Below are 12,295 nucleotides of genomic sequence, written 5' to 3' on the forward strand. Positions count from 1 at the left end.
AGTTACTTAGAACACCTTTGTAATGAAGATACAACTTTTGATTATTTATTATGAAGTTAGCACTATTTAAATTATTTATAATTAGAAGTTGCTTGTTTGTTTATGGTGTTTTTTTCTTTTTTGGGGTCGCTTTTGTTTTGTAGGATATGGAAAGCAACTTCTAATCGTTTTCCGGAAAGAAAAACTGAAGGAGAAACTTTTCATCACATGATCAATAAGAATCGTAATCTGTCCTAGTAAAACGTTTAATTGAATCAATTATGCTCTGCTAAACAAAAAAAAGAAAGCAAAAAATTGAACCAATTACGTAAATGGGCTCGTAAGAACGGTAGATCCCTGATTTCAGAAGCTACAAGGTCTTCAATGCATCAAAAGTCAGAAAAGCCATGGATAAACATCATAATCATCCATGTCATTGTCTTCGTAATCATTCCCAGATGAGAACTCATACTCATCATCATCAAACATATAATCAACATCAGGAAATGCGGATGGGTTGTCTTCGTCATTAGATCCGTAATCAATATCTGTATCAACCAATTCAGAGTTATCGATGGGATCATCAGGAAGCCGCAACTTTTTAATTCGTTCAGCACATCTTCTTCCTGACTTTCCTCCCAGTTTAAGATTGAAACACCGGCGCAGATCAAGTGACTCAAGATGAGGACAACGATCAAGAATGGCCCGCAAGCCATCATTTGTCAGCTTATTCCCAAGCAGCTGGAGGTGGCGTAATTCATGCATCGTTCCTGCTATAGCAAGTGCATCGTCATTGGACTCTTCACGTGGCCATCTATACCACCGGTTGTTAAATTTGAATGATTTCAAAAGAGGGCAAGAGGCCCCAACCACTTCTAGAGGTTCATGTGAGAACGAACAATATGAAATTTCAAGGTCCTCCAGCAACGGAAGTTTCGAAGCCACTGCACTCAGTCCCTCATTTGTTATGTCATAGCAATGGGCAAGTCGGAGGCGTTTGATTCCCATCGAACTATTGAAAGGTTAAAGATGAATATGTTAGTAGTTATACAGAGACACAAAAATACACTTCAGGAAATTCTACATCAACATAATAATTCACTGGCATGAATAAATGGAAGTTCCAGCATACATATGCATATGTACATATGCGTCTGTTTTTGTATTTGTAGTCTGAACGAAGTCAGAGAGAACAAAAAGGAGGAAAAGAAGGCATTACTTAAACAAGCGGCAGGATGCCACTAATAAGCAAACAAAGAAAATACCAGCCCTTTTCTCGCAAACGATATGCACAACATAGCATGTCTAGTTAGAAAACTATTAAGCCAAGTTGCCTAATGACATGTCTCACAGCACACACCGTGAACAAGTTGATTGGTGTTAGGAAGGCCAGAAGTAGGGCCCTATTTGGCTTCCTCTCTGGCAGCTTCCTACCTTACCCCAGAAAGGGGATCGGTGATGTTTCCTTCTATAAATCGTATCTTTTGGCTTAGGTAAATTACACAAGAACTCTCATGTAAGATTGAATCCCAGAACTCACCCTCCAACACAGTTCTTGAGGGGAACAAGGTGTCATTAGGCTCAAAGTGAATTGATGATATTAAATCATAGCACTTTGGAAAAGGGCTCAGGGGAGTTAAAATCTCCATCACCAGAAATGCCGCACCCACGAACATTAAGTCAGCAAAACCAAGGACAAAGTTAGGGACTTCAAAGGCAGGCATTACACAAACGTGAAGAGAGTCCAGTCCTAGAGTGTCTCCATGATGTAAAATACATCATAGACAGTTGTGGCATAGGGGAGTCTACTCACCTCAGAATCACTTTCGAGTGGCAACGGTGACATATGGAGCATATCTAAGAGTACCTTTAATACTAAGGAAAAGGGAGTTTCTAAGCACTTCAAACTCCGGACTACGCAGGATTAAAAGATACAAAAACAAGACACCATTTTTAATTGAAACTTCAAATCCCCAAAACCAAACATACATACACAACTAAATTTGAACTCAACCAATATAAAAGCAATTATCATTTCGTATGTATATATATAAACCAAAACATTTAACAAAAATAATTAAATTGAATTACCTGTCGGTAATGTACTTGAGGAGCTCGTCGGTGCCGAAGATATCGACATTGATATCGATCAAATTGCCGGAGCTCCGATCGACAGCGTGGCGGCACATCTTCTCCAAGTCGTAATGAATGTGCCTCTGATCATCAAGATCAACGCGCATGTCGATGGTGCGCCACGTCAGCGGGTCCTTGCAGATGTTGCGCCACGTCACGCATACCATCTGAGCGCTCGTCAGGATTTCGATGGCTCCGAGCCGCGAGAGTATCGAGGCCGTGACGTCGTCTGGGAGTTCCGCCCAGTTCCGGCCCCGGCCTGGAGCGGTTCGAGAAGATGAGACCATTGTTGTTGGGAGCGTTTGATTTGGGGATGGATTGGAGGCTAAATGGAGGATACGCTTAATTAGGTGGTTTTATGAGAACCTTAATTGCAAATGAAAATTCAACTTTAACCTTAATTTATTTTTATACCAGTTATTAATCTAAATTATTTTAAATTAATATAATTTATCCAATCCAATCCAATACTAGTCATTAAACGAGACCTAACCGCTAGTTCAAATCTAAACTAATTAAATATATAGTTTGGTTGGACATTATTATTATTTTCCATCATTTAAATTTTCTAGTCGACTTCTAAAATCAAATTAAAAGATTATTACGTTTTATAAATTACTCTTAATATTACTTAATGAGTAAAGTCACAACAATCCCTTAAACTAGTCAATTATTTTTATGAAACAATCTTATTTTCCTTCATACAGGACCAACTTCATCTCATAAAGTAAAGACAACATCAAAGAAAAATTAAAGTAAAGACAAAGCTTCAAGCATTAGACTAAGGCCCGTTTGGATTTATTTTTTTAGCCCGTTTGCACTGCTCGGCTATACCTTTTTTTTTTTTTTTTTTACGTATCGCCACTCAGTTATAGTATTTTTAAGTATAGCGGCGCAGCTATACGTTTTAAATATATTACAATATTTAAATCGTATAGCCGCACGGATATACTAATTTTTAACATTTATTTTTTGGTATAGCCGGCCGGCTATACTTGTTTTTATATTTTAAAGCATAGTATATCCGGGCGGCTATACTATTTTTTTATTTTAAAGTATCGTATAGCCGCCCGGCTATACTACTTTTAATTTTTATTTTACGTATAGCCGCTCGGCTATACGAATTTTTAACATTTATTTTTTGGTATAGCCGGCCGGCTATACGTTTTTTATATTTTAAAGTATAGTATAGCCGTTCGGCCATACTGTTTAAATTTTTTTTAAAGTATCATATCGCCGCTCGGCTATACTATTTTTAATTTTTAATTTTAAGTTAACGGCGCAGCTTTGCATTTTGAATATATTTGAATATTTAAATAGTATAGCCGAACGGCTATACTATTGTTTTATTTTTATTTTTAAGTATATCCGCCTGGCTATACTATTTGTTATTTATTTTGAAGTATAGCCGCCGGGCTATACGATTTAAATATATCCGAATATTTAAATAGTAAAGCCGAGCGGCTATACGAATGTTTTATTTTTATTTTTGGAAGTATATCCGTGCGGCTGTACGTATCCCATCTAATCCCCACAAGTAAGAAAACTAGCGGCTATACTATACCTTCTCCTTTCTTCTCATGAAGAAGTTAGTCAATTTCACAGAAATCACTATCATCAGAGTAGTTTCCATTAGAATCATAAGCAAATTCGCCAGAACAAGTAGAACAGTCACAGTCCTTAGAGTCACGACCAACATTAGTTAATCCATAAAGAAATTCGTTGTCATTGGCTACTGCATCAAGAAATTTGTAGCCATCAATGGAATCTTCGGGAAGCCGCAATTGTTTAATTCATTGGGCACATTTTTCTCCCAAAGTTCTCGTCAGATCAAGATTGAAACATTGGCACAGATCAAGTGACTCAAGATGAGGACAAGACTTAAGAATCTTCCTCAAGCCATAATTAGTGAGCCGATTCCTGAAAAGTTGAAGGTGGTGTAAACTGCGCATCGTTCCGGCTATAGCAAGTGCTTCTTCATCCTGCTCATAGGGTAGACAATCTAGGCCTTTGTATTTGGACCAGCCGCCGTTCAATTTGAATGACTTCAAAAGAGGGTAAGAGGGACCAACCACTTCTATAGATTAAATTAAAACTCCTCTAACAGAGTAAGCTTTGAAGCCACTTCACTCAAACCCTTACCAAAACTGATTTCTAATATTCAAAACAATTTTTTTCATTGAAATGTTCCCTTTTTGAATGTTGGGCTTTTTGGCACCAACGGATATAGGACTCAAAGTCCTCCTCTCAACAATAAGTCATTTGTAGAAATGATATGGTTTGGGCAGTGTATCTCTCCTCCCGCCTTTTGCACTCAAGTTTAAATTTGCTTCCTCGTAAATTAAATTAAATTAAAATAATTTATACTATCACTTCTATTCAGAAAAAAAAAAAAAAAAAACTCATTGTGAAAAAGGACTTATTATTCAAATATTTATACACCACATGTCTCAAAGATAACTGGACAATGTAAAAACCAACCATGCTAACAACTATCACATTTTTATACAATATATAGATGCAAATAAGCCACCTTTCCATAATCCTCATTATTCCCTTATGCAATAAGCTTAATGTAAACAATCCGGAAATAGTCTGTTGCTAGACAAATTCAAGATCTCACCTGGATTGGATGAATGAAGCTTTTCATTTTCTTTCCCCATCCCCTCCCCTCCAAATTAAACACCACTGCATCTGCATCAAAGATTTGAGCTGCTAGACGGTGTCCAATTCGAACAAGGTAGTGAGACAATCGAATTTTGGAAAAATCATCCTAGAAATCACTCTCATCTGAGAAGCCTCGGTCATTATAAGCCTCGTACGCGTAATCATTAAGATCATCATAACTATTAGGATCCTCACAATCATTAGAGCCAATATACTCCCAAAAATTAGCAAAACCATATGGCGTAGCAGGAAATTCATAGTCATCAATGGAATCATTGGGAAGCCGCAATTGTTTAATTTGCTCAGCGCATCTTTTTCCCAAATCTCCCTCCAGATTAAGATTGAAACAGTGGCGCAGATCGAGCGACTCGAGATGAGGACAAGAGTCAAGAATCTCCCTCAAGCCATCATTGGTGAGCTGGTTCTGGACAAGTTGAAGGTGACGCAAACCGTGCATCGTTCCTGCTATAGCAAGTGCTTCGCCATCATTCTCACCTGCCACAAAATTTGAACTTGTACAGCGGTGGTTCAATTTGAATGACCTCAAAAGAGGGCAAGAGCTCCCGAGCACTTGCAGTGATTCAGGTGAGAATCTGCACAAAGAGATGTTAAGCTCCTCTAACAGAGCAAGTCTTGAAGCCACTTCATAAAACCTCCCCACTGACGTGAAATAGCAATACACTAACCGGAGCCGTCTGATACCACCGCACCTATTTTCGACAAATTTTCGACAAATTTACTCACACAAACAGAAATACATATATTACAGACAAGTGGTCTTAGGTTCCAACCCTCATGTCGATGATATACTTATTAAGCCAAGTTTACCAATTTTAATAAATAAAAAAATTAAACAGAATACCTGTCGGTGATATACTTAAGGAGATCATCGGTGCAGTTGTGCTCGATATTGATATCGACCAGATTACCACAGCTACGATCCACTGCGTGGCGGCACATCTTATCCAAGTCGTAGGCCCCAAAGTCGCAATCACCATTGCTCATGTCGACGGTGCGCCAGATAAGAGGATCTTTGCAGATGTTGCGCCAACCCATGCACACCTTCTGCGCGCTCTCCAAAACATCGATCGCTCTCAGTCGTGAAAGTATCGAAACGGTAACGTCCCGTGGAAGGTCCAGCCAGTTTCGCGTTTCGGGTGGTGGGGTTCTGGATTTGGGTTTGCCCTTTGAGCGGGGGGTTTTCTTGTTTCTTTTCTTGCCCATCAGGTTTTGGTTGTCTGGAATAATTCTGGGATTATGCGGGAAAGTCTCCAAATGGCTTGGGGATGAATTCTCTGGAAAATGGTTCTTGGCCTACCTCGATCGGACCGTCGACATTGTTTTGTTTTGTTACACAGGTCGTGGACTTTTTTTCAAAGGTTCTTCTCGTTGGTTTTGGCACCAAATAAAAGGTAAACGACAATTTCATCAAATGGTCTGATCACCATTTTATTTTGCTCCCCAGACTATCATCTATTTATATAAAGCAAAAGACAGAGAATGGTGAAATATTCAAAATACCAGAAAATGTCATTAGTTAATGCAAACATTAAGAATTAAAATTATTAATTAAATGAGGATAATATGGTAAATTCACACTTTTTCGTATTAAAAAAAATTAAAATGAAAAGAAAAATTAGATAATGGATCATATTTTTACGGAACACACAACTACCTATTATCTTTTTTAATTCTAAAATAAAATTAAAAATTTTAAAAAAATGCCTCTCACAAACGCGGAAGCGCATGCGGAGAGGTTAGTATAAATGAATTTAGAAGCACAAATCCTATATTTTCCCAGAATCTTTGTTATAATGCAACTTTCCATACTGAATATCTAATGTTCAAAGCAACTTTTTCATTAAAATACACCCCTTTTGAATCTTGTCAATGAAAATCCAGTTTCAACCTTCATCTACTATATTATTTCATAGGGTTTTTATCACAAAATGTCCATAAGATTCGCGAAATTATCAAATTGCGTCCTTTATGTTCTTTTGTGTCATTAGTGGTCCCAAAGGTTAGCAGCCGTGCTCACAAATACCCCATACCGTTAAGTTCCGTGAAGAATTCTGTTAGTTTGCTGTCACATATGGTGGGGAAGGAAAGTAAACCCACCTCTAAAGTGACGTAGACCCGGTCCCTAACGAAACTCAACTATTGAGAGGCTTGAATAAGTTTGAATACAAAATATCCATTATACAAATCAAGCTTTCTCACTTTGTTTGTTGTAGTATGGCTACTCAGTAAGTGAACTAATTTATATATAGTAGGTAAAGGAGCATGTAAAAATTTATCTGAACGTCTTCTACAGGTTTGCAAGTAGGTACCGTCATTGATGCATTCTCATGACTTTGACTACCAAAGCAAAATACCAATAGTACACCATGCCTCTGAGGATGAAAAATCTTCTCCATGTACGTAGTGGGCCGTATTGAAATCAGCGGGGTGTGCAAGTTGCAACTGGTGATGGTTTATAATTTTTGGGTCAATAAGTATTAATCACTATTATTATCATCTTTGCAGTTAGAGCCAGGGACGGTCCCATGAACATGTTAACCTGGGCTATAGCCCAGGGAACTTTTTTTTTGGGGACTAAATTAGTACTCTAGCCTAGGCAATCAACCGGCTGACAAGAAGAAAGAACAGAGGAAGAAGAAAGAACAGAGAGGAAAAAGAAAGAAACAAAAAGGAAGAGAGGAAGAAGAAGGAAAAAGAATAAAAAAACAGAGGGGGAGATGATAAACAATCGGAAAGAGAGAGAGAGAGAGAGAGAGAGAGAGAGAGAGAGAGAGAGAAAAGAAATAGAATAAAAAAAAGGATGTGTGTGTTGGGATGAGATATGTGTTTTTATTTTATTTTTACTTCAATTCCTTCTAAATATTTCCCAGTACATGTGTAGCTTTCCTCTTTTCTTTTTTTTTCTTTGTTTCCCTTCAATCCCTTCCAAATATTTCAACAATATTATCAATAATTCTAAGATTTTTGTCTGTTTCAAATGTCAGTAGAGTAGAAAAAAAGTTCTAAATATGATAAAGAAAATATATATATTGGAAAAAGAGGGCTTATAATTTTTTTTGGTAACAAACAAGAAAAAGGTATCCATTAAACACAGTCTAAAAAAATATATCAATCATTGAATTCGTTTCAACATTTAGCCTACTCCTACAAATATTCCTAACTTCGCCCTTGAATTTAGCCCATGTCATTTTCAAATTGTGAGTCCGTCCCTGGTTAGAGCTGCAAAGAACGTGAAAGAAGGGCAAGACTTCTCCATCACGTGGTGGAAGGACAAGGATATAAAAGCTCCTAAGTGTCACCATTATTGCCTTTTGACTTACTCTTGTTTGTTGTAGATGTTGTACGTTCATAGCCATATATCTTTAAGGACACCTTTGGTGCTTGTGATTAGATTGGATTTGATCACTCATTAAATTCAAGATGTGTTGTGAATGCTAACTTCTATATTTTGTCCAAGTTGGTAATTGAAACTTATACGAGGCACAAAATTAAAATGCCAAATTGCAAAAATTGCAAAAAGAATGTTAATATCTAGTCTCCTAGACCCAATTGATCTATAAAGTCTATTAGAAGTCTTGGTTTTATGCCTGCATTCTAAAAACATATCTTAAGCATTTCCAATTCTTGAAAATTCAACGGGGAATGCTAGCAACCTCTAACCTTCTCTTTTATACATTCTCTCTTTTACTCATGACAAGTAGGTCTGGGCACAGTACGGGATGACACGGGATGGAGGTCATCCCAGAGTCAATCCGGAATAGAAGCATCGGGACGGGACGGGACGGGACGGGACGGGACCGGATAAGGGGTTTTCAAAAAACATTCGAACCATACCGGCCCCAAACGGGACCGGTATGATTCGGTATCATTTTTGATACCGTAAAAAACCTGTTTGCAGAAAGCAAAATGATAAAGTTTTACAAATCAAGCCTAAAACAAATCAAGCATAATACAAACAAACAATCATTCAAGAGTTTTACAAAGTTCAAGTGAAATGGAAATCAAATCTCACATAGGCTTTTACAAATCAAGCCTAATACAAACAAAACAAACAATCAATCAAGAGTTCAAGTTCAAGACCTGTCAAATTAAGTACAAAGTAAAAAATGGAAATCTCACATAGGCTTTTACAAAACAAATCAAGCCAAATTAAGTACAAAACAAGAAATGGAAATCTCACATATAGTTACCACTTACAATATACAAATGAAAGCAACTTAACAACCGTTTATGATTGCAAATTAAATTACAAACCAAGAAAAGAAACAAAAGTACAGAACAATCAAGATTCAAGGCTACTTGACATGTCCCTTTCCCTTTGGATATGAACCTAATGTGTTTGTACTGGTGGCAGCAGCTTCAGTACTTGCATATTCTACAAAAAATAAATCCACACATGTTCCTATAAACAAATGCAACATTATAAAGTAATAAACAATTAAGATCAAACAAATGCAACACGTGTTCGTATATGAATGACACAGAGAGAGAGAGAGAGAGAGAGAGAGAGAGAGAGAGAGAGAGAGAGAGAGCGGAGAACAAATAGAGAGAGAGGAGGAGGAGGAGGAGAAGAAGATGAGATCGATCGAGGGTGGAGGATTTGGGAATTACGACTTCAAATCGATGATTGAGAAAGGAGAAGAGAAGAGAAGAATAGATAGAGGGAAGGAAAGGACGGAGGAAATAAAGCTCGAGTTGAATGTTCGTGGGAGAGGAGGAACTGATGTGATTTATTATTTACCTGGTACTATTCGGTACGTTATGGCACCAAACGAGATCACAAATCTAGAACCGGTGTCGTGCCAAATAGTAACGGGATGACACGGTATCATCATGTTTACACTTCAACACCAAATGGGACGGCACGAGATTGGCACGGTTTCGGTATTCCGGTTTTGATGCCCACCCCTAAAATTGACTACAATGGGAATATTTGTAAATGTTTTAAAAACAGTAGCCAAGACTTTACATACTATCTCTTTAAAAAAAAAATTGTGAAAAAACAAGTATAGCTGCGCGACAATACAATTTCTTTTAAAAAAAAATTGGAAAAAACATAGTATAGCCGTGCGGATATACTATTTCTTTAAAAAAGTTTTAAAAAATCGACTATAGCCGCTCGGCTATACTATTTCTGTTCTCGCCTGATGAGCTACCTAATTGTGATGCAGAATTAGCTCGAATGATTTGTGGTTCTTGCCGCCGCCTGCTTAAATATCCATGAGAAGCCAGGCATGTTCAATGCTCATGCTGTCAAACAGTCAACTTTGTGCTACAAGGTTCTTCTCTCTTCCTCTTTCACTTAGATACTTAGTGTACCTAGTAAACAACGTTCTCAGTCTCATTCACTCCTCTTTTTGCTTTTTCCAAAATTGTTGTAGGTTTTCTTACTTCATGTAATCTTGTGATGATACTGTACGCCTAGGGCAAGTTCTGCCAAAATTTGATAATAACTGAAAAGGAGAAAGAGAGATTGCAGTTGCGTTGAACTTCATTCAAAGAAGCAGTGCATGACCCCAAAATAATGTGTGATCTAAACTAACATGAAATATAAAATATGCACACCTGATCTTTTGAGTTGATTAGGGTCATGCAATCAATTCTTTTTCTTGAAAAATGTGTTACGCAATTTCGAAGGTCCATATGCAGTGTGCAATAGTTCAGCACTAAACCACAAGTGCCAATGGACTTAAAATCAAGTCATCGTTTATGCAATAGTGTGCAATAGTTATGAAATCAGCTGATCAGGTTGGACAAGTTAAATGTGGTAGCTGTGCAGTGTTGCTGATGTATCCATATGGAGCTTATTCCGTCAGGTGTTCCTTGTCAGTTTGTGACAGAAATTGGAGTAAGTAAATGTGCTGTGGAAACATTGAAACCATTACTTGTGTCTGTTATGGGAATACACTTGTGAGTCTCACTGCCAATAGGCTAGTGTTCGGGACAAATTTTGGGGATAATCTCTGAATTAGATGACAAATTTTGTTTCCATGGTTATCAAGGAATTACCGAGGACAGGGATGAGATGCTCTGAAAAAACTGCCTGATGATGAGATTATATTTCTTATCCTCCTCCACCCCAAAAAAAAAAAAAAAAAAAGAAGACAGATTTCCTTCGAAATAAAAATTAGAAGAGGTTTTGGGATTTGTAGACTTTCACATGGGTACAATAATGAAAGTACTATGTTTTCGCTTCATATTTATAGACGTCATGTTGTTCTTTCATTGGTAATAGTAATTGTTTTAAGGGAGAATAATAAGAAAACACTTTTGAAACAACATGTGTATTGTCATTTGTATATAGTTGTTGTAAATAGATTAGAATGCAATTGCTTGTGTTTCATATGTATGACTGGATGTGAAATGTTTTTATCTGTAGGAACACAACAAGCGCCCTGCCAATCCTGTTCATTAAACTGCTTATGTGAGGCGTGCTTAGAAATTTTACATAGGAAAATTTGTGACTAATTTTAAGCATTTTGCACAGGCAGCATGTAATATTGTGGTACTGTATATGAAATTCAACTTTACACCTATGGCAGAACCATGTACCATATCATATTGCAAGTATTAATAAACGTAACATCTTTTAGGGGGAAAAAGTAATTGGAGACTTGAGCTCAAATAGTTGAATGTTCATTCAACCATCAGCCGAGATGTCCTCGTCTGAAGTTCTGTCATCCTGAGTTTATAAACAGAAAATGTGGTTTTGAGACGTGTTTGCACAAATATATATACATGGAGATATCAGTACAAGCTTCTTTCTTTTTTTTTTCTTTTTTTTTTTTTTTTTTCACGGAAGAGAGAGAGAGGGGTAGTACCTGCTTCTTCTTTTTCAAGGACTCTTTCAGTTTAGCAATTTTATCAGTACAAGCTTTCTCATGCTTAGATATCAGACTCCTTTTTTTCTTTCATGACACGACATCAACCCATCAGAAAATTTTGGAGTATTTGATTTCACTGTAAGGAGGAGTAAAGGACTTTTGTTGCTTACTCAGTTGTTCATATCGTGTGCAGAGCCTTTCCTTCTCTTCTTCATACTTGGAAATGATGCCTGTCAAATAGAACAACAATGCTCGATAGAGTCGATGGGTTATGTTAGCTATTAAATTACAGATGGGGTAGGTGGTAAACTGTGACCGCAGCCAAATATGGGGCATCTAATATTTAAGTATTGTTAGCCAAACCTTAACTCAAGCATACACCACAATTATTGGCATTGCTAAAACATACTAAACAATTCGACAACCAATATGTAACGTCAAAAGTACACAAGGAAGGACATATCAATATTTCTCTGAATCCATTAATTTTTTCTTGCAAAATTAACAAATTTATTTTCTCCCATCTGAAATACGAGAACTGAGTTATTGATACTACACCCATAACACATCGATTTAGCATCCTGTATATGCAAACTTGCACATATTGCATAAACCAGATACAAGCATATATCATGTATTCTGGTAGCCTAAACCTGCCAGTATTAAGTCAA

General features: G+C 37.1%; 1 protein-coding gene across 1 annotated transcript; it reads right to left on the reverse strand.

Annotated features, from left to right (window-relative positions):
- Nucleotides 1-180: 180 nt before the first annotated feature.
- LOC110762419 (putative F-box/LRR-repeat protein 23) lies at nt 181-6,175 on the reverse strand. Its single transcript, XM_088252447.1, has 4 exons — nt 5,642-6,175; nt 4,889-5,489; nt 2,071-2,465; nt 181-991 (listed from the first exon to the last, which is right to left on the reverse strand). The coding sequence occupies exons 1-4, from the start codon at nt 6,001-6,003 to the stop codon at nt 376-378; spliced, it is 1,974 nt and encodes a 657-aa protein (XP_088108573.1). The 5' UTR covers nt 6,004-6,175; the 3' UTR covers nt 181-375.
- Nucleotides 6,176-12,295: the final 6,120 nt, after the last annotated feature.

Source organism: Prunus avium, chromosome 4, assembly GCF_965620075.1.
Source record: "Prunus avium chromosome 4, drPruAviu1.hap1.1, whole genome shotgun sequence".
In the NCBI taxonomy this organism is placed as follows: Eukaryota; Viridiplantae; Streptophyta; class Magnoliopsida; order Rosales; family Rosaceae; genus Prunus; species Prunus avium.

Coding starts and splice junctions, on each gene's coding strand:
- LOC110762419 (XM_088252447.1), bottom strand. CDS start 6,003: ATGGGCAAGAAAAGAAACAAGAAAACCCCCCGCTCAAAGGGCAAACCC. Junction 5,490..5,641: donor CTTAAGTATATCACCGACAG/GTATTCTGTTTA, acceptor TGTCGAAAATAG/GTGCGGTGGTATCAGACGGC. Junction 2,466..4,888: donor TCTCAGATGAGAGTGATTTC/TAGGATGATTTT, acceptor TTCTCATAAAAC/CACCTAATTAAGCGTATCCT.